General features: G+C 41.0%; 1 protein-coding gene across 1 annotated transcript in view; it reads right to left on the bottom strand.

Moving 5' to 3' along the window:
• Positions 1-24,668, bottom strand: part of MEI4 (meiotic double-stranded break formation protein 4) — a gene marked incomplete at its 3' end in the record, with an annotated part of 189,583 nt that overhangs the window by 139,141 nt on the left and 25,774 nt on the right. The window contains exon 2 of the mRNA XM_082634364.1: positions 9,757-10,292. Within this exon, the coding sequence (XP_082490490.1) occupies positions 9,757-10,292 (536 nt within the window). The remainder of the gene's footprint in view (positions 1-9,756; positions 10,293-24,668) is intronic.

Raw genomic sequence — 24,668 nt, 5'->3', positions numbered from 1 at the left:
CCTGTTGCTGTGCTCTCCTCCACTACTCCGAAGCTTCCCCCCTCCGCCACCCACAGTCTCCGCCCGCGAAGGGGCTCCTAGTTTGTGGAAACTTTTCCTCCTTCACAGCTCCCTCCCACTGGTGCAGGTCCCGGCCCTATTCTTTTGTCTCTGTTTTTTCTTTTTTCTTTTGCCCTACCCAGGTATGTGGGGAGTTTCTTGTCTTTTGGGAGGTCTGAGGTCTTCTGCCAGCATTTAGTAGGTGTTCTGTAGGAGTTGTTCCACATGTAGGTGTATTTCTGATGTACTTGTGGGGAGGAAGGTGATCTCCACATCTTACTCCTCTGCCACCTTGAAGTTCCCCACTATGTGGACCATTTTTAAAGTTTTTATTGAATTTGTTACAACAGTGCTTCTGTTTTATGTTTCATATTTTTGGCCGCAAGGCATGTGGGATCTTAGCTCCCCAACCGGGGATTGATCCTGCACCCCCTGCATTGGAAGGCAATGTCTTAACCACGAGACCACCAGGGAAGTCCCTACAATGGATTTTCTATAATTAAAATAGGAAGAAAAATCCATGATACCTGCCAATAAGCTCATCGGTCAGCGGGAAGCCATGGCCACTGGAAGGGTAGTTAGTGACACCACGAAATGAGGCTGCTGCCTAGTACATGGAGGTGCTTCAGGAATGTCATTACAGTGTCAGTAAGACAGAGCTGCTCCTCGGGAAGGTTTTATACACAGAAAAATTTGATCAAAAGACAGAAGATGGTATTTAAGTATATAGGGGTATATGAAGTGTAACTTGTCATTTACTTTCATTCTCTTATTTTCAATTCAGAAAATACTTCATTTTGCTCCTGGAATGAGCTCAGCATTATATCAGGAATAGTAGTGAAAATAGGATATGGCCCTTCCTCAGGAGAGCATACGATATCTGATATTAAGCTAATAAGCACTTCATTTGCATCTACTCATTGAAATTCCCAACAGCCCTATGAGGTTATCACATTTACTGTCCCCATTTTATAGATGTGGAACTCCATATCAGTTATCTAAGGCCAGCACCAGTAAATAAAAGTTTGGGCATGCTAACCTAAGCTGTTAATCTCTGTGATAAAAACATTTGACAGGTTTAATAAAACATTAAAAAAATTCAAGCCATACTAGATAAGCTGAAATAATATAGCATATGGCAAACTGAAAAGTGAATTATGTAGACAACAGTCACTACAGAAGTTCAGAAGAGGAGCCCATTTCAGGATCAAATTGATAAGAAAGAATTTATGAGTGAAGCAAGATTTGAGTCATGTTTTGAGGTATTTATTTGGGTGGGGTGTGCAAGTCAGTCTCAATGGTTTTCCCAGATGTTGTTTACTTTGGGGATCACATCATCGTTTCAGAATCACATGAAAAGGATGAGTTTCCTCCTAGGAAAAAAAGCACATGCTCCTACACACAAAATTGTGCACATGATTTTAAATTGTACACCTTATACCTCAGGGTCGCAGAAGAAACTCAAGTATTTAACAAAACAATACAAGAACCTTCACTACCTGGACCTTCTCATCACATTAGGTTCATGTCTTCCAAAGCTCCACTACTTCCCAACCGAACCCCCCAGACCGCAGCAGTTCCAGGGCTCTCCAAGCTTCCCTCTGCCTCAGTGTCTCTCGTCAAGCAGCTGGCATACCTCCCCCAAGTTATCTTTCAGGGGGCCCTTCTAAATCTTGTCCATCTTTCCAGGTTAGTTCAAGGCACTGGAAAGCCTCAAATATGAAAAACAGTGATCAACTGAGATGGGGAAATCAAGACCAGAAGAAAATAGAGGCAAAGCAGGGAACAAGGAAAATATAAAAGTTTTACACATTATTGTACATAAAACAAGAACTGGGAGCTATGAAAAGGAACAATCAAGAGAACAGGAACTCATAGAAACGAAAAATATTTCAGCAGAAATAAAAATTCAATAGAATGACTAAAAGAAAAAGTTGAGGAAATCTCCCAGGAAAAAGAAAAAGAAAAAGAATAAACAGTACAAGAAAAAAAGATAAGAAATCTAGAGGATCAGACCAAGAACTGTTCTAGAAAAAGAATACAGAGAAGATAAAAGGCAGAAATATATGAGAAAACTATTCAAAAATTTTTCAGAACTGAAAGATGGAATCCCAAATTCAAAGACCCACCAAGGACTCAAGAAAAAGACCCACACTGAGGTACACCATCCTCTAATTACAAAACAATGGAAACAGGAGAGATCCTAAGTGCTTCTGTGGGTGTGCGAGGTTGAGGGATAGATCATGTTGAAGGAATTACAATCAGAATTACACTGGAAATCTCATTAGAAACACTGGAATCCAGAAGTTAGTAGAAAAATGTTTTAAATTCTACAGAAAAAATGATTTCCAACCAGAAAATCTATCTTAATCCACTAATAAAGTTAAAAGTTGGAATAAAATATTTTAAGCAAACAAATATTTTTAAAGTTTACATCCCAGGAATCCATTCTAAGTGAGCTTGTAAACAATGTGCATCACCTAAATGAAGTTATAAACTAAGGAGAGGAATATATGAGATCTAGGGACTCAGAGACACAGCACAAAAAAGCAGCAAAGGGAATTCCCAGGGTGGTGATTAAAAGAAGTCTATGGAGTAAAGCTGATCAGAGACACAGGAAGCTCAGCCCAGATGAGAACAGGAAGATGAAGGGCTCCAGAAGGTGTATCTTAAAATAAATAAAAGATGGAACTGATAAATGACTTAATTTGTTTGGCCATAAAATAAATAAAAGATGGAACTGATAAATGACTTAATTTGTTTGGCCATACTGAGAGGATGTTTACAACCCTGTCAAAGTATCTGAAAGAAGCATCAATTATAGGTATGCAGAAAACTAAGCAAGTGGAAAAAAAAATCCTAAGGAAAAAAAAAGCTGTAAAAAAAGGAAATGAAACCATTGTATATTTGATGTGTTGGTGTTAAAAATTACATATTTATAATAATATAAATATACAATAACATATTTATAATAATACATATACGTCATGGCATATTTATAATAGTACAAATACGTCTTGGCATGTTTATAATAATACAAATACATCATGGCATGTTTATAATAATACAAATATGTCATGACATATTTATAATAATATAAATATGTAATATTTATTTAACCAAAACTATGACAAAGCTATGATTGAGGAGTATGATTGGAAGAGAGCAGCCACATAAGACATACATTTTTGTCTTCTATGATAAAAAGTGAACAGATAAAAAAGAAAATACCCTGAGAAACAGCAGCATAAGCCTTTTGTTTAAAAGCACAGGTGTAAGTGGGAGCAGACCGGGAGTACAGACCTGGCCATGGTGGTCTCGGGGAGGACAGAGTGCTAGCTCTGTCATTAGAATACGGAACAGTACGTGCTTTAAAAATACACATACAGGTTTCCACTTCTGGGAAGTGGACTTGTGTATCTCTCATCCTCTCACTAAGTACTAAACACCCTAGGCATTATATTTAAAACACACCCAAGAAGACTGACAGGTGGACAGGCTATGAGCCTTAGGACCAAAGGAAGGACTAGGTGGTGAGTTCTCCGGTTTTCTTTTCCTTTTTTTTTTTTTCTGTAATTACTTAGTTTTTGTTTTGTTTTGTTTTGTTTTTGTTTTTGTTTTAATTGAAGTATAGTCCATTTACAATGTTGTGTTAGTTTCAAGTGTACAGCAAAGTGATTCCGTTATACATATATATACATGTACATATACATATATATATATTCTTTCTCTGATTCTTTTCCCTTGTAGGTTATTACAAAATACTGAGTATAGCTCCCTGTGCTGTACAGCAGTTCCTTGTTGGTTATTTTATATACAGTAATGTGTATATGTCAACCCCAAACTCCTAATTTATCCCTCCCCACCTTTCCCCTTTGGTAACCATAAGCTTGCTTTCCATGTTTGTGGGTCTATTTCTGTTTTGTACATAAGTTCATTTGCACCATTTTTTTTTAGATTCCACATATAAGTGATATCATATGATATTTGTCTTTTTCTGTCTGACTTACTTCATTTAGTATGACAATCTCTAGGTCCATCCATGTTGCTGCAAATGGCATTATTTCATTCATTTTATGGCTGAGTAATATTCCATTGTGTATATATACCACATCTTCTTTATCCATTCATCTGCCAATGGTCATTTAGGTTGTTTCCATGTCTTCGCTATTGTAAACAGTGCTGCTATGAACACTGGGGTGCACGTATCTTTTCGAGTTACGGTTTTCTCCAGATATATGCCCAGGAGTGGGATTGAGAGGGTGTGGAGAAAAGCGGGAATGTAAATTGGTGCAGCCACTACGGAAAACAGTTTGGAGGTTCCTCAAAAAACAAAAAATAGATCCGATTTCCTTTTTGTCTTGTTTATCCCACATTTGGAACTAAAAAAGGCAACAACCCAGAAATGCCAATGGTTACAGACAAAAACAACAGCAATAGAAGTCTGCCCTCCTAGCCACAGGACGGAAAAGGGGCATCCCAGCAAGAGGGAGAGCTTCAAAAGACAACCCCCTAAGGCTGCCAAACTGCACAGGAAAAGACTGTGGCCCAGCCCCCTGTGGGAGCAAAGGCCACAGGAGAAGCCTAGACCCCACCTGCACCAGCTACAATGAGACCCCCACACCCACCCCACCAAGCACCGCATGGAGCCCTGAGGACACAGAGTGAGGACAGCCTGGCACTGGCCCAGAGCCTGGATTCTGATGGAGGAGAAATCCGAGTCAGGAGCCCCTGCACAGTGAGACGTGTGCTGCGGTGAATTCATGGGAAGGGTATTTAATCAGCCAAAGGTAAGGGAGACGGAGGCGGGGGATGAGGGAAGCTTCTCCAGCGAGCTGAGCCTCAAGCTCCGTCTGGAAAGCCGGGTGGAACTGGCTGGACCGCAGAAGGGCCTGGCAGGTCCCGCAGCACAGAGGGCAGGAACGGAACCGCAAGTCCTCGGACAACCACAAACACGTCTGCCTGACCGGGTGAGGAAGGTCCAGGATGGAACGGAGAGAGCTAAGGCCAAAGAGGCTGGACGAGGCCGTAGGAAAGGGCCCCACGGGCTGCGATGAGGAATGTGGCTCCTCACGGATCCAGCGGGGCCACCGCCGCACTCCCAGCCGTGAGGCGGGGGATCAGACGGGGTCAGACGAGTCGGGACTCTGGCAGGAAGGGATGAGCATCAGGGAGCCGGCAGCAGGTGGGAAGAGGACTCTGTAGGCGACACCTGCAGACCTCTGGGTCTGTCTTCCGGATTTGAGGATTGTGAGGAGAAGGGAGCGAGCAAGCACAGCCACGTGCCATCCTCATGCGAGGGGCTAGTGTGCACAGCACCACTAATTAGTTTTCTGAGCCTCATCTTTCCTATCTATCAAATGGAAATAAGAATGGCAACCGCACGTACCTCATAGAGTTACTGTATGAAAATGGGCAACACAGCTTATTACGTCCTGTTGCTGCTGTATCAAACTACCACAAACGTAGTGGCTTAAAAGAACAAACATTTATTCCGTTACAGTTCTGGGGGTCAGAAGTCTGAAGGGGTCTCACTGGGCCCAAGGGAAGGGGCTGGCAGGCCTGCGATCCTTGTGGAGCCCATTTCCCTGCCTTCTCCAGCCTGCATTTCTTGGCTCTCGGCCCCGTCCTCCATCTCTACAGCAAGGAGCATAGCATCTTCAAAATTCTCTCTGATTTGGACACTGACTCTCCTGCCACTCTTTTTCACTTACAAGCACCCTTGTGGGTACTCGGCCCAGGTGGGTAATCCAGGAAAACCTCATCCCAAGGTCAGCTGATAAGCAACCTGAAATCCCACCCACCTGCCGTCATGTAAGGTAACATATTCACAAGCTCCAGGGATTAGGATGTGGACATCTCTGGGGGACCATTATTCTGCTTACAATACATACAAAAGATTCTAATTTAATGTCTATTTGATAATCAGTTTTTTTTTCTATTTCACAACTAATATGTCTAAGAGTTGTTTTATGGTTTAAAAAAATAAGAAATCTGAAGAATATGTGTTCTAAGTAACTCATTATTATGGCTCTAAGATTTAGCAATGTATGCTAAATATCTAAAAAGCTCAATGATAACTATAGGTTTTGATATTTAACTTAATATAATCATTCCCATCTCCTTAAAACAAATGAAAATTTAAGACAAAGATACCACTGCAAAATCTAAATAGAACTATAAGTGTTCTAGTGTTAAACTTCCATGATAGTAGAAATAGTTGGCCATACACTGCTAGGATTAGCTCATGCTGTTTCTAATCATAGAAATAAGCACATTTTAAAGTCTGGAAGTATAGGAAAGGTCAGTTTGTCAGTCAAACAAACGGCATTAAATAACTCAAAGGGAAACCTTCCTGAACCGAAGCAAGTACCCAGAGGAATGAGGAAGGTGCCATACTGGAGCCTGTAAGTAGAAGACAGTTCAACCCAAGTTAAGTCACCATTGCATCCCAGGACCCCTAGAACAGGCCCAGTGCAGACCCCTGGAAGCCATCTGGTTTCAAGACATATATCTTCCATGCCTGTCAAATGTCACACTATAGGTTATACCTTCAAGTCCTACCTAATGGTTATCCTAAACATATAATACAGACATGGAACTAAGAGAACACTTCCTAAAAAATTTGTTATTAAATAAACATAATATAAAGTTCCTTTTAAAAAAGCACAAAAATAAATAGGATTTATCCAAATCTAAAAAAATCAGAAATCATATACTTTCCCCTAAACTTATTAATAATTTCAACCAAGCTAATATCAGAGAATTACTCAAAATAATTTCTAAGATATCTCATTTCAATCTCCTATTTCTTGAACATATGTGTGTGTATATATATATATATATATGTATACACAGCTCTAATATAACTGATATTCATCATGATGACCTCAAGATTTTGAAAGATACCAAGTTCTTACTGGTATCATTAAAGAAAGACTAAGTTATGATCAGAATAATTTTACTACTGAATGTGTTGAGAACATGTTGTTGAATATTTAGATTTTATTTAAAACCTGACTGTACATGAATTATAGATACATGAAATCCCTCAGTCAGAATATTAAAGTATTCATACCACACCTTTTCGTATCACATTGCACAAACATAGGTTCACTTTAATGAAATCAATAGCAGGGCTCACGTTTTTAACCAGTATAATTTAATTAAACACTTCCAATCTATGGAAACAAGGTTTTTCAAAAGAAGTACTTTCTTCCCCTAAACTAGGATATTTTGTTTTAATAAATCAAGAATAGTATCAATAAAAAACATAATAGTAGGAGCTATCCTATATTTCATGTCAGAATATATTCTTTCTTGAGATTTTATTACTCAAGGAAAGCTGAAGAAAACCACAGAAAAGCATTTATAAAGAGTCCTTGTTAGTCATTTTTTGTGCTAAAGAAGTTTTGTGAACATATCTGGAACAAGATGACAATGGTGATAATAATAATGATGGTAGTAGTAACAACAAAAGTTTGAATGCTTTAGTCTAAGATGCTTTTGCTGGGGAGAAGAAAAATCCCCAGAGATACAGTCATTAAACCTTATTTATGAACCACCATCCTAACTGTGAATGCAGTGAGCAATTTTATGATCCTACTTTCTCTACATGGCAACAATGACCTCTCCAAGAAAAGTAGAGGTAATTGCAAGCAGAGGACAGCTTAACCTTCCCAGACAGACACAGGACTAAGATAACAATTAGATATTGGCTAAACAACAAAGCCGCTCGTTCACTCATTCTTCCACTGCTGACCAACTATTCAGCAAGGGCTTGTACCATGATAAATGGTATGAAAATACACTTTGACCCACCTGTACCATCACAAGTTTCCTCTATACATACAGTTCCCAACTCTACTCTTGTGTAGGCTAATCCTTCAGTGGGAGAAAGACTAGACTGAAAAAAATATTTGCATCATCTGGTAACTGATAAGGAATATGAATGCTAGTATCTGGAAGGCTCCAAGTCACACAAAACCTGTTTAAAGTAGTTTTAAAAGAAGAAAGCAAACATATGCAAAAAAACAGATTTAGGAATATTAAGTGTTCGAGGTATTTACTGATGGCTAAGAAGCTGATTATGTATCTCAGACAGATACTGTGGAAAATCTGATATTTGATTCTTGATTGACCATATTAGGTAGAAAAAAATTTCAGTTCCCTAGACAGAAAATTCAGGATCTTTCAAAATGCCAACAGCTTAATTGTAAAGTTTTCTATAATATTGATCAAATCATACCTTAATAGAGAAGGAAAGAACAGATGGGCATGCAACAAATTAGCTCATTAGTTCAATTTTGTCACAGTTTTGAAAATTCAGGTAAAGCTGATATTGTACAAAAACTCTGAGCATTAGATAATGACGCTGGGAACAAACATGAGACAGAGAGGTATCAGAAAAAACAAGGTCCAACAACCTTGTGAACCTTTACCCAATGAAATGTAGTAAATAAGTTAAATGGACCTTTTGGTCTCCTCTGATATTTTTAGTAGTCAATTAAAAAAGATTAAAATATGAAGGCATTTACAACCATCCCGAAGGATCAGATAGTGAAGAAGATAGAAAGTAATACCAAAAAGAAACTCTCCATTATGTCTCAAGAGCCAAACAACAAAACAACTTCAGGTTGCCTCAATGTCACCTGTAAGAAAAGAATCCCTGAGTCAACTTTTCTAAGCCATGTTAAGTAAATAAGAAAAACAAAAACAAAAACAATGCCATATAGTGTCTGTTCCTCAGCCAATGTATTCTATTAACCCACATCTGCAGTGGGTCCATGGGATATTATGTCACTTACAAGGGAAATTCTAACAGAAGAGAAAAACAGTCCTTGACCTTCAGGCATCTGCTAGTCAATGCCAGAAAAAGAACAAACTCAATACAGTACAGGTAATCCATCCTGAGGAATTTAATGGTCATAGACGTTACAGATTGGAAAACCATAAGTATAAGTGGTGTTCTGAAAAGCATTGAGACTTTTTGAGCAATAGGAAGTAAATGTAGGCAGGGGAAAACAGAAGAGAAGCATCCAGGGCTTCCTTGGTGGTGCAGTGGTTGAGAATCCGCCTGCCAATGCAGGGGACATGGGTTCAATCCCTGGTCCAGGAAGATCCCACATGCTGCGGAGCAACTAAGCCCATGTGCCACAACTACTGAGCCTGCGCTCTAGAGCCCATGAGCCACAACTACTGAGCCTGCGCTCTAGAGCCCGTGAGCCACAACTACTGAGCCCATGTGCCACAACTACCGAAGCCCGCGTGCCTAGAGCCCGTGCCCCACGAGAGAAGCCACGGCAATGAGAAGCCCACACACTGCAATGAAGAGTAGCCCCCGCTCGCTGCAACAAGAGAAAGCCCACGCGCAGCAAGACCCAACACAGCCAAAAATAAATAAATAATTAATTAAAAAAAAGAGAAGTATCCAAAGATACCAATAAAAAAACAGGGAAGGTAACTCAAAGTGGAGAAGCATAAGCTTGAAAGCATAGGCACCTATGGAGAGAACAAAGCTGTGGCATCAGAGGCCACAGATGGGTCATGAGGACCCAAGCAGATGTTGCTGGGTCAGAACTCCAGATGGCTGAAAAACAAGGTCCAACTGGTGACTGAGCCACGAGGCCAAGGGACCACAACAGGCATTACCCAGTGGGCGTGCTCACCCAAACTACTGACATGGTATTTCATACACAGAAAAGATGTATTACTTACCCGATTGATATGGCTGCTCCTTAAAATAACCTGTAGCAGGGTCTTCTCAAATTCTTCCAACTTCTTGGAACACTTTTTAAGAATATGATTAGATAAGTTACAATCACTCATCAGTCTAGCTAAAGTATCCACAGCTTCGATCCAAAAGCTTGAACAAGGAAGTCTGGGTTCTCGGTAAAAAGCGATCAAGCCATCCAGCAACTGAAAAACGGAATCGGATACTGTGGAAGAGGCGTTTTCAAAGTGGCGTAAGTCTGTTTTCAGACTCTCTGACTCCGTCAAGGTCTTCAGTCCAAGCAGATGTTGCAAGAACCCCATGTGGGAAGACAGAGGCTTTTCCAGAGGAGCACAAGGTCTGTCCACAATGGACAGTGGTGGGAAGGGGGTGGAGATGCAGCTCTCCCCAGAATGCTCGGTCATTTCTGAAGGTTCAGTTCTCTGATCATTTGATAAAATGCACCCAGAATCCTCCAGCGGAGTCGAAGTGTTTTCAGAACTTCTAGGTTCCTGAGCTTGCAGCTGGGAAGATGAACCTCCTGAAATAGAAAGCAACAGAAGTGTTATCCTTCTGTATCTAATTTTTTTTTTTTTTTTTTTTTTGCTGCACCACACAGCATGTGGGATCTTAGTTCCCTGACCAGGGATCAAACCTGCGTCCCCTGCTTTGGAAGCACAGTCTTAACCATTGGGCCACCAGGGAAGTCCCTAACATTTCTTCATATAAAAACTAGACATTGATTTTTCTAACTTAAAATACTAAATGAAGCATGAAATATGTATTAAACATTTGAAAAGCAGTAGTATAAAAACTGATAGAGGAGAAACTGTGAATGAAATTGCTTAGACTGACTGCAGACAAGGTCTTTATCTGGTAGAAAGCACGGATGATTCACCCATGTTTTGTCAAGTCACTATCTCCCAGTCAAGGCCATGCTTGAAAGATACAGAGGAGAGACCACGAAACCTGAAGGAGGTCACTGTCTGGTATAGATTCCAACAGGTACCTGCAAAACAACAGGTGTATGTAAGATAGAGATATGCTCAGGGCACTATGAAAGCAGGAGGAACACTGCACAGCCCACCCCAGTTAGATCAGTGCCTCCTGGAAGAAGTGATGGTAGAACTAATTTATAACACATAAGCAAGAATTCCAAGTTAAAAAGTTGGGGGAATGGAGGAAGAGAAGAGAATTCCATCTACCAAAGGGTACGCACAAAAGCACAACCTAAGAAGGAAAAGGAAAGCACTGTATATATAAGGCCCCACCAGTAGTTTCATGTTCCTTTTACAGAAAATATACGGCACGATATTAAGTTGGAGAAATACGTAGAGGCCGGTCACAAAAGATCTTAGAAGAGATATGAAGGACCTCAGGATTTATACGTAGAGTGTAGAGTGAGTTAAGTTGGAAAAATTATCTATATACCCATACATATACCTAATATACAAAAATAAATATACAATGTATATAGGTATGTGTACTTATTTATAATTATTCAAGTATATCTATTTATATCTATGTGTATATATACGTGTGTGTGTGTGTGTGTGTGTGTGTGCATATGTCACAGATCCTTGAAACTATATATATAACCACCAGAATTTTCTGACATCAGCTGAGACATACTGCAGTTCAGGCTTAACTTAGTAACTTTAGGTCATTCTGTGACAGAGGTGCCATCGTAAACACAAAAAAGGCTGTTGTTTGTAAAATGATTATCAGTAAAACGTACACACAAAAGTCTCACTGAATGTTCTACAACACATGCATATACCTATGCAACCACGTTTGAGAAATACTGATGTCAGCAGTGGAAGCAGGAATAGGACAGTAAACGACTTTCCTACGTAGGAAAGTGAAAATGGTCGTATTTTCATTTCACAGATCACTCTGTGGGCTTTGTGAATGGCACACTGGAGAAGGACCCAATGAGACACTGGAAGATCAGTTCAGAGTCATTCCTATGAGTCCTGATACCAAGTGATGAGAGACATGAAACAAGCAGTTACAGTGGAAGACTGGAAAGGAAACACAAAAGGAAGCCAGCTGACTGACAGGCATTAGAGTAGAGTAGGAATAAATGCATCCCGTGATTCTGAATTAGGTGACCGGGTGGACGACGGTGCTACCAACTGATCAGTAAAAACACAAACAGAAAAATGGCTTAGGAGAAACAAAAAGAAGCTAGTCTTGGTCACGTAAACTTGGAAGCAACCAGAGGAAATCTAGGTGAAGATATTCACCTGGAAATTGGCCACATGAGCCGAAGGATGGGGAAGAGGTCTAGACTGAAACTACATTTTAGGAGTCATCAGTGTGCAGGTGGGATGTGGAAGGATGAAAATGGTAATGATCACTCAGGAGAGGATGCGCAGTGCCCAGAGCAGAGGCTCCAAGAGGGACCCTGAGAAGCATCAATCTGAGGGCTGAGTAGAGAAAAGACAATCATCAGGGAGACAGAGAAGGAACAGTTAAAGAGGTACAAGCAGAATAAAAACAACAGTGTCATGAAAGGCCAGGGAATAGTTTCAAGGAGCATTACACGCAGGAGGGCAGTCCAATAAAATACAGAGCTAAAAATACATGTCGGAATTACCGGCTAGAAAATCACCAGCGATCAAGTCCAGAGCAGCTTCGGTCAGTCGGGGTGGTGGGCAGAAGCCACAGTGAGCAGACTGGAGAGTGATGGGGCAAGTCACAAAGACAGTCAAGAGTGGCGAAGCCTTCTGAGGACCTGGATCGGGACAGTTTAACACAGAGAGTAACTGCAGGCAAACATGGCCGGACACACGGGGAGAAACATGAGCAAATATAGACTATGAAGAGAAACGCTGGAGAAGCAAAAGCTGGAGGCAGGAGAGAAAAGAGGTGGGGCGTGACTCAGGAGCAGGCGGAAGGAGACTGAGTCGAGGACCAGTGGGTGGGTTGCACTTACTGATGAGGAAGGAGTTTTTCCCCCTCCCAGGCTGAAGGAAATAGGATAAGAATGTACAGGGATGTAAAAATACCCCTGGCACATAGGAAGTTAAAGGAGATCTCACCCAACAGTCTTTTTAAAAAATTTCTTATGTTGGAGACGGGGGACACTGGTTGAACAGGACATAAGAACAGTGGCAAAAGCAGCACCCTCTCCCTACCCAGCATAGACTGGAGATCTATCTAATTTACTGCTCTGTTTTCCTTCAGTAAAATGAGAAGCTGATGAGGCAGAATCAGAGGATTAAGCTTTAATTTAGCGTGCATTCATTTAACAAGTGTCTACTATGACCACTACAAATGTGCAAATATGTGCTTGGGAATTATCACTACAGTATCTGTACTCCAAGTTAGGGAGGTGATGCAGCAAATTCCCAAATGTGGTGGTACCCAGAGCAGTGGGCTGTCAGCAACATGTTTAACGACACGTGGCTATTTCTATATTAAAACAGGCAGACAACATGTTCATTTTAAGCCAACAGACACTTTCTTTTTCTTAGGAGCAAGGAAAAACATTTGAAATAACTTCTCAAGACATTCATCTCACTCTTCACACAAGTAAAACAGGGGGTACTACGGTCATTATTCAGGTAGATTACATATTTCTTTCACAAAATTCAAAAAGGTCCTCCACTCAGAAAGTGAACATAAGTTTAAATATTTTATTAACCTACTCAATTTTCCAGCAAAGTAAGCTGAACTTCACAGGTGATGATTTCAGGGAAGACTCATGAAATGAATTCTCCCAACAACTAAGTTGGGAAGCAAAAGCTACTTTCTTGTTTCTGCTTCTCACTCACTCCTTACTGAGGTGCCTTTGGGCAAGTAATCATCATGCCATCTCATCTCCAGGTGCTCACAGGTGCAAATTTGAAGGGAGTAGTTCTAATCACGCATGGGCTCTGGTGATAGGAATACACAAAACCAAGTACGATTCTTCCTCTCTGGTTTGTTTCTGTGTCCTCAGAGAAGAGTGATAAGGCCATACGCTGAGGATGACAATTACTAAAGTCATGCTACCAAATCGAAGAAAGGAATCGATATTCACATTTCACTTTACAAAGTAGCTCCAGGGAATAATTCAATTGTTCAGAGGAACCCTGGAAAGTATGCTGTTATCCCTAATTTACCAATAAGGACATAAACACAGGCTCAACTTGATGAAGAGGCCTGAGAAAAGCCACACAGTGAGCAAGGAAAACCAAGCCTTCTGTTTCAAGGCCTTCCAACCACGGCAAAGAGGCCTGTGTGTTTCCATACCTGGAAACAGCTTCTGTACATTTCCACTATGGCATTCATCAATTTCTTTTTTTTTTAATAAATTTATTTATTTACTTATTTTTGGCTGCATCGGGTCTTCCTTCGTTGCTGCACACGGGCTTTCTCTAGTTGTGGTGAGCAGGGGCTACTCTTCATTGCGGTGTGCAGGCTTCTCATTGCGGTGGCTTCTCTTGTTGTGGAGCACGGGCTCTGGGCACGCGGGCTTCAGTAGTTGTGGTGCGCAGGCTCAGCAGTTGTGGCTCACAGGCTCTAGAGCGCAGGCTTAGTAGTTGTGGCGTACGGGCTTAGTTGCTCTGCGGCATGTGGGATCTTCTCGGACCAGGGCTCGAACCCGTGTCCCCTGCATTGGCAGGCGGATTCTTAACCACTGTGCCACCAGGGAAGCCCCCATCGATTTCTATATGTTATCCACTTGTTTCTGGGCTCCTGAATGGCAGAAGTCCTGTCTCTTGTCATCTTTGTGGTCCCCTCACTGAGTAATGTTTTCATCTGTAGAAGACACCTTATCAGGGGAAATGCTTAGGGCGACAATCTGCTGCTGGCTGAGACAGACCCCCTCTCATCCCTCGATATTCACGGCGCGCCACGATCTTACACCAACCCGCGACAATTACATACACGGATAAGAGAAATCAAACAGAACAGATAGAAAGACAGAAATATGGTTATTCCAATAATAACTGAATGTTCTACAGCACGTAACAAAAAGCCAATAATTTACTTTTTATAGTATCTACTACTTCTGGTAACCAATAACCAATTAATTTCCTCTTCTATTTGTCCTCAGTGATGAACCTGTGTAGAATGCAAACAGCATTAGCACTGGAAACCAACACTTTCAGGGCGGAAACCGCTCACTGACTACTAAATAAAGTAAATAATAGTGGGCAAATGTTCCTATTGTATATATTCTTATAAAATGGAAAAGACAAATGGGGAAAAAGCTTTCCTAGAGAGGATTAACCATTTTCAGTGATACTGAATATATTAACAGGTTATAATCTTGCAATAGTCATAAATGAAATATTTATTCATAAAACAAGATTTTTAAATATCCACCCTTATTTGGGTAACACAGAGCATGGAAACAGAAAAGGATCCCTGTCTCTTTAAATGAATCTTACATAACCACAATCAGATTTCACTCATTTGCTTGGATGACCTTTCTCAACATAAATCGCAAAGCATGGCTAACAAAGCATCATAGCCAAAGGAGAGGAGAGAAAATGAAGCCATGCTCCTGCAACTTTTTGTAATTCCTGTCGTTCCAGGAGGGATTAAGGTAAAGCAGAAGTCAAATGATGCTTCTTTTTTAACTTCTTATTGGGCTGAAGGGACTGAGGACTGTAATTTCCCTCCAAGTCACTGGATATGATCTAATTAACACGTGTGTTATTAGATTTAAAAGAGATAATAAACTACACACACACAAACTGATCAAGCACAGTCCAGTACATATGAAATGCAAATATTATCTATTATTGTTAAATGATTATAGACATCAAGAATCTAAATTATGCTGAAGTGTGAAACCATATACAAAAGTACATGAAATAAGATAGCAATTAAAACTACAGATTCTGCCTAAAATATTCTATAGTCTCTGCCATACACTGGATCCCACAGACCTTCTATTCCACTTTACTGGACCCTTAACTCGTCCATTTTCTTGCAGTTGTTAACTTCCACTTTAATCCACTTACCATTTCAGAGTGGATCGCAAGCATACTTAACAAAACAAAGCCAGTGCCCTCTTGCCAGACATCCTGCCCTAGAAATGCTCACCCTTGAACAGTAAATATATATTCTGCTGCCCCCCCAAAATATTCACACCCACATCAATTTTCATGCCTTTTCTCATCCATTTCCACAGTTCCTACTTCATTTATAAAAGAACCAGCTGTTTAAAATGCATCTGTACACCCTGCAAACCCCATGAACTCTGTTTATAAAACTGAACAAGTCATCTTCACACTCTGCACACACAAACAACACAATTTATGTTTCTCCTACGTACTATCTATGTCAGCTGACAGCAGGACTACCTCCAGTCACCAGGCCTGGGGAGAGGGACCAGCCTCACCCCCTCTTTTTCCTATCCTACACACACACTGCAATGCCACATTATGTTGGTTCTACCTTCTGCACGTGTGTAAGTCAGGACAATCCAGAGAAACAGAACCAATAGGGTAGAAAGAGAGACAAAGAAGTAAATTTATTATGAGGAATTGGCTCACATGATTATGGAAACTGAGAAATTCCTAGATCTAGAGTCAGCAAGCTGGAGCCCCAGGAGAGCTGATGGTGTGAGTTCCCGTCTGAAATTCAGCAGGTTCCAGACCCAAGAAGAGCCAAGGTTTCAGTTCAGTTTGAGTCCAAAGGCAGGAAAATACAGACATCCCAGCTCAGAACCAGTCAGGCAGGAGGACTTTTCTCTCAATTTTCTTAAATTTACCGAGGCTTGATATGTGTGACCCAAGATGTGATCTATGCTGGAGAATGTTCCATGTGCACTTGAGAAGAAAGTGTAATCTGCTGTTTTTGGATGGAGTGCCCTATAAATATCAATTAAATCTATCTGGTCTATTGTGTCATGTAAAGCTTGTGTTTCCTGATTAATTTTTTGTCTGGATGATCTGTCCATTGGTGTAAGTGTGGTGTTAAAGTCCCTCACTATTATTGTATTACTGACGATTTCCTATTTTATAGCTGTTAGCATTTGCCTTATGTATGGAAGTGCTCCTATGTTGGGTGCATATATATTTATAATTGTTATATCTTCTTCTTGGATTGATCCCTTGATCATTATGTAGTATCCTTCCTTGTCTCTTATAACATTCTTTATTTTAAAGTCTACTTTATCTGATATGAGTATTGCTACTCCAGCTTTCTTTTGATTTCCATTTGCATGGAATATCTTTTTCCATCCCCTCACTTTTAGTCTGTATGTGTCCCTACGTCTGAAGTGGGTCTCTTGTAGACAGCACACATACGGGTCTTGCTTTTGTATCCATTTAGCGAGCCTATGTCTTTTGGTTGGAGCATATAATCCACTCACATTTAAGGTAAGTATCGATATGTATGTTCCTATTACCATTTTCTTAAATGTTTTGGGTTTGCTTTAGGTCCTTTTCTTCCCTTTTGTTTCCCACTTAGAGAAGTTCCTTTAGCATTTGTTGTAGAGTTGTTTTGGTGGTGCTGAATTCTTTTAGCTTTTGCTTGTCTGTAAAGCGTTTGATTCCTCTAGCGAATCTGAATGAGATCCTTGCTAGGTAGAGTAATCTTGGTTGTAGGTTCTTCCCTTTCATCACTTTAAATATATCGTGCCACTCCCTTCTGGCTTGTAGAGTTTCTGCTGAGAAATCAGCTGTTAACCTTATGGGAGATCCCTTATATATTATTTGTCATTTTTCCCTTGTTGTTTTTAATAATTTTTCTTTGTCTTTAATTTTTGTCAATTTGATTACTATGTGTCTTGGCGTGTTTCTCCTTGGGTTTATCCTGTAGGGGACTCTCTGCACTTCCTGGCCTTAGGTGGCTATTTCCTTTCCCATGTTAGGGAAGTTTTCGACTATAATCTCTTCAAATATTTTCTCAGTTCCTTTCTCTCTCTCTTCTCCTTCTGGGACCCCTAAAATGCAAATGTTGGTACATTTAATGTTGTCCCAGAGGTCTCTTAAGCTGTCTTCATTTCTTTTCATTCTTTTTTCTTTATTCAGCAGTGATTTCCACCATTCTGTCTTCCAAGTCACTTATTCATTCCTCTGTCTCAGTTATTCTGCTATTGATTCCTTCTAGTGTATTTTCCATTTCAGTTATTGTATTATTCATCTCTGTTTGTTCTTTAATTCTTCTAGGTCTTTGTTAAACATTTCTTGCATCTTCTAGATCTTTGCCTCCATTCTTTTTCTGAGGTCCTGAATCATCTTCATTATCATTACTCTGAATTCTTTTTCTGGAAGGTTGCCTACCTCCACTTCATTCAGTCATTTTTCTGGGGTTTTTTCTTGTTCCTTCATCTGGTACATAGTCCTCTGCCTTTTCATCTTGTCTATCTTTCTGTGAATGTGATTTTCATTCAACAGTCTGCAGGATTGTAGCTCTTGCTTCTGCTGTCTGCCCTCTGGTGGATGAGGCTATCTAAGAGGCTTGTGCAAGCTTCCTGATGGGAGGGACTGGTGGTGGGTAGAGCTGGGTGTTGCTCTGGTAGGCAGAGCTCAGTAAAACTTTAATCCACTTGTCTGCTGATGGGTGGGGCTGAGTTCCCTCCCTGTTGGTTGTCTGGCCTGAGGCAACCCTGCACTGGAGCCTACAGGCTCTTTGGTGGGGCTAGTGGCAGACTGGAGGAGGAGGGCTCACGCCAAGGAATACATTCCAGTACTTCTGCTGCCAGTGTCTTTGTCCTCACGGTGAGACACAGCCATGCCCCACCTCTGTAGGAGACCCTCCAACACTAGCAGGTAGGTCTGCTTCAGTCTCCTATGGGGTCACTGCTCCTTCCCCCTGGGTCTTGATGCGCACACTACTTTGTGTGTGCCCTCCAAGAATGGAGTCTCTGTTTCCCCCAGTCCTGTCGTAGTTCTGCAATCAAATCCCACTAGCCTTCAAAGTCTGTATCTCTGGGAATTCCTCCTCCCGCTGCTGGACCCCCATGTTGGGAAGCCTGACGTGGGGTTCAGAACCTTCACTCCAGTGGGTGGACTTCTGTGGTATAAGTGTTCTCCAGTTTGTGAGTCACCCACCCAGTGGTTATCAGATTTGATTTTATTGTGATTGCGCCCCTCCTACCGTGTCACTGCAGCTTCTCCTTTGTCTTTGGATGCGGGGTGTCTTTTCTGGTGTTCCAGTGTCTTACGGTCGATGATTGTTCAGCAGTTAGTTGTGATGCGGGTGCTCTTGCAAGAGGGAGTGAGCGCACATCCTTGTACTCCGCCATCTTGAACCAATCTCTAAGTTTAATAATAATCACTCACTTGTACATTGAACAACTTAAAAGTAATGTTTACATTACCTGGAGGCCAATTTGGAAAAGTTATTTTAAAATGAATTCATCTTCTAATAGACAATTTTCAGTTTAAAGGAATTGTTTGACTTCTACCTCTGGAAGGATATATTTTAGCATATGACAAAGCATGTTTAAGAAATTCTGACCAAGAAAAGGCTGCAGTTTTGTTTAATTCCTCTCTCGAAGCCTGCATTAAAATTCTAAATTTGAATACACCAAGACAGGCAGTAATATCAAATGCATGAAATTATAAACTAATGAAATAATTGTCTTAGCTGGACTGTCTTCATTGCATGAGATTCACAAAGCAAAACAGTATACTTGTGTGCCTGGATGGTTCAGGACTATATGACAGTATGATTCCTCCTGCCTTCGGATGCTCAAACTCTGGACTTTCCTGGTTATCCCCATACTCTTTCTCCCAAGTCATCCTCTAGTTCCCAAAGTAAGCCATCCTCATGGCTGTGCCTTTGGCTTTCCCCCTCTAACTTCCTGGACATCCCCATCTTTCCTACAGCCTCAAAGAATTCCTTTGGGCAGATGAGTCTCAAATCTCTATCTCTAATCCTACTCCTCTCCCAAGGTCAAGCCCCTAGGTATATCTTGATGTGACTTGCCCTCTCAACATTAAACCACAAATGTCCAAAACAAATCGTCACCTTCACCTACACTTGGTCCAGCTTCTGAACAATGCTACGACGTTCCAGACTCCAATGTTTGAACCCCAAGAGTCAACTCGGTCTTCTTCCTTGACCCCCCCTTTACACTCCACTGACAAATAACACGACCCTGCCGCACCCTTCTGCTCCTCGGAATCCCTAAGCTGGTTCCCCTTGTAGGGCCTTTGTGCTAAACATTCGCTCTGCCTTGGTTGCTCTCCCCACAACCCATTCCTAATTTTCTCAAGGCTGGTTCCTCCTTATCATTCAAGTGTCTGTTTAAAGTCACTTCTTCAGGGAGGCCTTCCCCGACCACTCAATCTAAAGATGTCACCAGATCAGCCTCTGTCACATCTCCCCGTTTTAATTCTCTGAATCTCCTTGTCACTGCCTGATCATTTCCTGCTGGTAAAATCTGTCTCACCCACAAGAATGTGGGCTCTATAGGAGTCTTGGACTGCCTGGTTTACTGCCATAGCCCAGAGCCTGGAATACTGAGTAAGAGTTCTATAAATATTATTCAGTAAATAAAAATCTTTTTATATCACCTCTTTATTTCTATGCCAAAATAATTACATGCCAGACGTGGGCTGTGACAATGATGTTCCCATCTCCAATCTCTTCCCTCCCCAAACGATTCTAAACACGCAGCCCAATTACATTGCCTGAATAATATTATCCCTCAGGTCACCTAGAGGAATCACTTTCGGAAAGAATACTGCTTGGCACGTGCAGGGCACACACCCAATAAATGTTGGTTTTTCTCTTCTATTCTCCTGCTGGAAAAATTCCAAAGGCCCCTTACTGCCTATAGAATAAAGTATGTTTCCCACTGGCTGTCACACCTCTTCTTAACAGGCTCCAACCTTTTTTTCATCTTATTTTCCAGAATACTTCTTCATGCTCCACATGCCCTAGTCAAATTAAACCATTTGCCAGTAGTAGATTCTTGTGTCCCTAACTTACACTGTTCCTTCTTGCCTGAAATACTCTAGTATCCATAGCTTTCTAAATCCTACCCATCCTTCAAGGTCAGCAACTTCCTCCAAAAAGACATTTAAGAGTCCTAGTTCTTTAAGGAAAAAAAATCACTTTCTCTCTCCTCTGAACATCAGTATCAATCTCTGGACCACAGAGTCTCACTGGGTACAATAAGTGATATGATTTTGTTCCCAATAGACTGAGCAGGGCTCAGACCTTATCCCTCTCTGTAATCTTCACTTTGTAACTGACAGCTAGTGAATAAAAAGGGGCTGATTAAATGAACAAGAGAATTTCTCCAAAGAAAAAGAATGACTGGGATAAAATTAGGAGCTGATAAGAAGTGCCTTCTCTTTGGATGCAATCATTTAGGGGTCAGAGACGTGCAGTATAGGGAATATGTATTGTCCTAATTCCTAACAAATGGGAAGTGTGAGGCTGAGAGATGGTGGATACTTCTACTGATGCCAGTATCACAGCCCCAGAGAATAACATGAAAACTATGAAAAGACAACTCACTGTCAAGGGAACTGATGATTCTACTGGCATAACTTCCACTCATCAGTGGGTGGGTGCTATGAACACCACGGGGAACTGGGAAAAACAATAAAATGACTGAAGTCAGCAATACACCACATTCACTGGCCTCCTAATAGTGTGGAAGCCAAACCACACAGCTCTCTGCCATCTCGCCCTTGTTTGTTACCTTTCCTGCTGAGATCCCACATACCTTCAATCTCTCCTTGACCAAGCCTCTTCCAAGAGAATTTGCCTGAATTTGTCTTCCACCAAACCGCTGAAAGCACTGCTTTGACTTCAGCTCTTGGCCTCAGGGCTCCCCCTGCTCACAGGGTACACTGCTGAGATGGCACCTTGAAGCTGGCTTGGTCCCCTAGCCTTCCTGCTAGACAACTGAAATTGACATTCATTTCCACCAGATGTGTCCTCTTCGCTCTCTTTATCAGAAAACAAAAGCACTGAGATCTGTTACCCAGTTCAGTGTTTCCACAACCATAAAGGGAACACACTAAACACAGGCCTTCCTAGGTACGGCAATCAGAGTTTCCATGGGAGGACTCTAGGAACCTGGGTTTTACATGAACATCTCAGAGGAGTCCCATAATTGAGAAAGCTTCAAAAGCACTGCTTTGCTGTGCTCCTAAATCATGCACTCAGCCCGCTTCGTTAGTTTTTTCCCAGGCTCAAAGCCTCCTGCCTGGGTCTAAGAAGCTACACTGAACTATCTTACAGCAGTGTTTTTCAATCTTGCTGCACATTACAGTGACGTGCATACTAGACCACACCCCATGCCAAGTACATCAGAATCTCCAGGGCTGGGGACCAGATATTAATATTTTTTTTAAAACTCCCCAAGTGATTCCAGTGTCAGGAACATGACCTTAGATCAATTCATGTTTGTTCTGCCTTCTTAGGAGAGCAGGGGAGTGGGCTGTGCCCCCTTCACGGCATCTCCACCCCTGCCTTCCAACCTCCTAGAAAGGCCTTTCTCCTTCCTCTCTACACGTTCATGTTTAATTCATGTGGAACCTTTCAGAGTTCAGCTGGGATGCCGCTCCCTTTTCAGGATTCACCTTTGCCACAGAATTTTCTCTTTTGTAATCGGAGAGCCTCATAGAGCCTAGCTGTCTGCTTCCTGACTTATCCAAAGACAGTGGTACCTGACTTATGGACCGCAGCCTTGGATTCTATCCAGCAGCCCTGCCTCTCCTCCCACTCATGTTCTCCACACAGCAGCCAGTGCAAGAAGCTTAAAACTCCTGCTCAATACCTACCAAAGGATTCCACTCTCCTTAAAGTGCTACCCACTGGAACAAGCCCGACATGACCTGTGCTCCTGCCCTGCCGCAGGCTTCCTCCCCCGCCCTCTATTCCTCACTCTCCTCCCCAGCCATGCCATCCACTTTCTGCTCACTGAGTACACAGGCCACTTCCTGCCTCGGGGCCACTTGGATGACCCTGCTCCTTCAGGAGTCAGCTCCATCGCCTCTCCTTCTCATGAGGTCTCATTAGCAACACAGTCTAAGTCTGCAGCCCTGAACCATCCCCAGACACGACATCACTTCAACCTGGTTTAGCATCTCCACAGCTTTTAACACTCTCGGAATTTTTCTTGCTTATAGCTTTACTTGCTATTGTCTGCCCCCACCCCCAACTCCATAGGAATATAAATTCTACTTCTTCTGTTGTTTTCATCACCACTCCAGAAATTAAGTTTCTGTGGAATAAATAAATTAATGAATTAATCAATGAATGAATAAACATGAATAAATATAACTTAAAACAAATTTATATACATCACATGTAGTATCTTTACAAGTGACTATCTCAAGAGCTCTTGCCTCTCTAATCATACCATAAACCCATAATGGCACCAAGTAAACCTCTTCTCCTTTTCCAGTCTTGAAAGTCAAGCACTGTACTGAGAAAATATCATCTTTAGTATGTACAAGTTGATATTTCTTGCTATTTTAGAAGATCCTCTGTACTGTATTCAAAAAGATATGTGTTTTTCAGCATATTACACTTTCTTCTCAAGTGCTCATGGAACATTCTCCAGGTTAGGTCATATCTTGGATCACAAATCAAGCCTCCGTAAATTTAAGAAAATTGAAATTGTATCAAGTATCTTTTCCAACCACAACACTCTGAGACTAGATATCAATTACAGGAAAAAATCTGTAAAAAATACAAACACATAGAGGCTAAATGATACACTACTAAATAACCAAGAGATCACTGAAGAAATCAAATAAAAACTAAAAAAATACCTAGAAACAAATGACAATGAAAACATAACAACCCAAAACCTATGGGATGCAGCAAAAGCAGTTCTAAGAGGGAAGTTTATAGCAATACAATCCTACCTCAAGAAACAAGAAACAACTCAAATAAACAACCTAACATTACATCTAAAGCAGTTGGAGAAAAAAGAACAAAAACCCCCAAAGGTTAGCAGAAGGAAAGAAACCATAAAGATCAGAGCAGAAATAAATAAAAAAGAAATGAAGGAAATGATAGCAAAGATCAATAAAACTAAAAGTTGGTTCTTTGAGAAGATAAACAAAATTGATAAACCATTAGCCAGACTCATCAACAAAAAGAGGGAGAAGACTGAAATCAACAGAATTAGAAATGAAAAAGGAGCAGTAACAACCGACCCTGCAGAAACACAAAGGATCATGAGCGATTACTACAAGCAACTCTATGCCAATAAAATGGACAATCTGGAAGAAATGGACAAATTCTTAGAAAAGCAGAACCTTCTGAGACTGAACCAGGAAGAAAAAGAAAATATAAACAGACCAATCACAAGCATTGAAATTGACACTGTGATTAAAAATCTTTCAGCAAACTAAAGCCCCGGACCAGATGGCTTCACAGGCGAATTCTATCAAACATTTAAACAACAGCTAACACCTATCCTTCCCAAAGTCTTCCAAAATATAGCAGAGGGAGGAATACTGCCACACTCATTCTATGAGGCCACCATCACCCTGATACCAAAATCAGACAAAGATGCCACAAAAAAAGAAAACTACAGGCCAATATCACTGATGAATATAGATGCAAAAATCTTCAACAAAATACTAGCAAAGAGAATCCAACAACACATTAAAAGGATCATACACCATGATCAAGTGGGGTTTATCCCAGGAATGCAAGGATTCTTCAATATATGCAAATGAATCAATGTGATAAACCATATTAACAAAATGAAGGAGAAAAACCATATGATCATCTCAATAGATGCAGAAACAGCTTTTGACAAAATTCAACACTCATTTATGATAAAAACCCTCCAGAAAGTAGGCATAGAGGGGACTTATCTCAACAAAATAAAGGCCATATATAACAAACCCACAGCCAACATCGCTCTCAACGGTGAAAACCGAAATCATTTCCGCTAATATCAGGAACAAGACAAGGTTGTGCACTCTCATCACTATTATTCAACATAGTTTTGGAAGTTTTAGCCACAGCAATCAGA

This window comes from Mesoplodon mirus (genome assembly GCF_964341445.2).
Source record: "Mesoplodon mirus genome assembly, chromosome: 10".
NCBI classification, from domain to species: Eukaryota; Metazoa; Chordata; class Mammalia; order Artiodactyla; family Ziphiidae; genus Mesoplodon; species Mesoplodon mirus.
The sequence above is the reverse complement of the archived record's forward strand: the minus strand, read 5'-3'. Positions and strand labels throughout refer to the sequence as shown.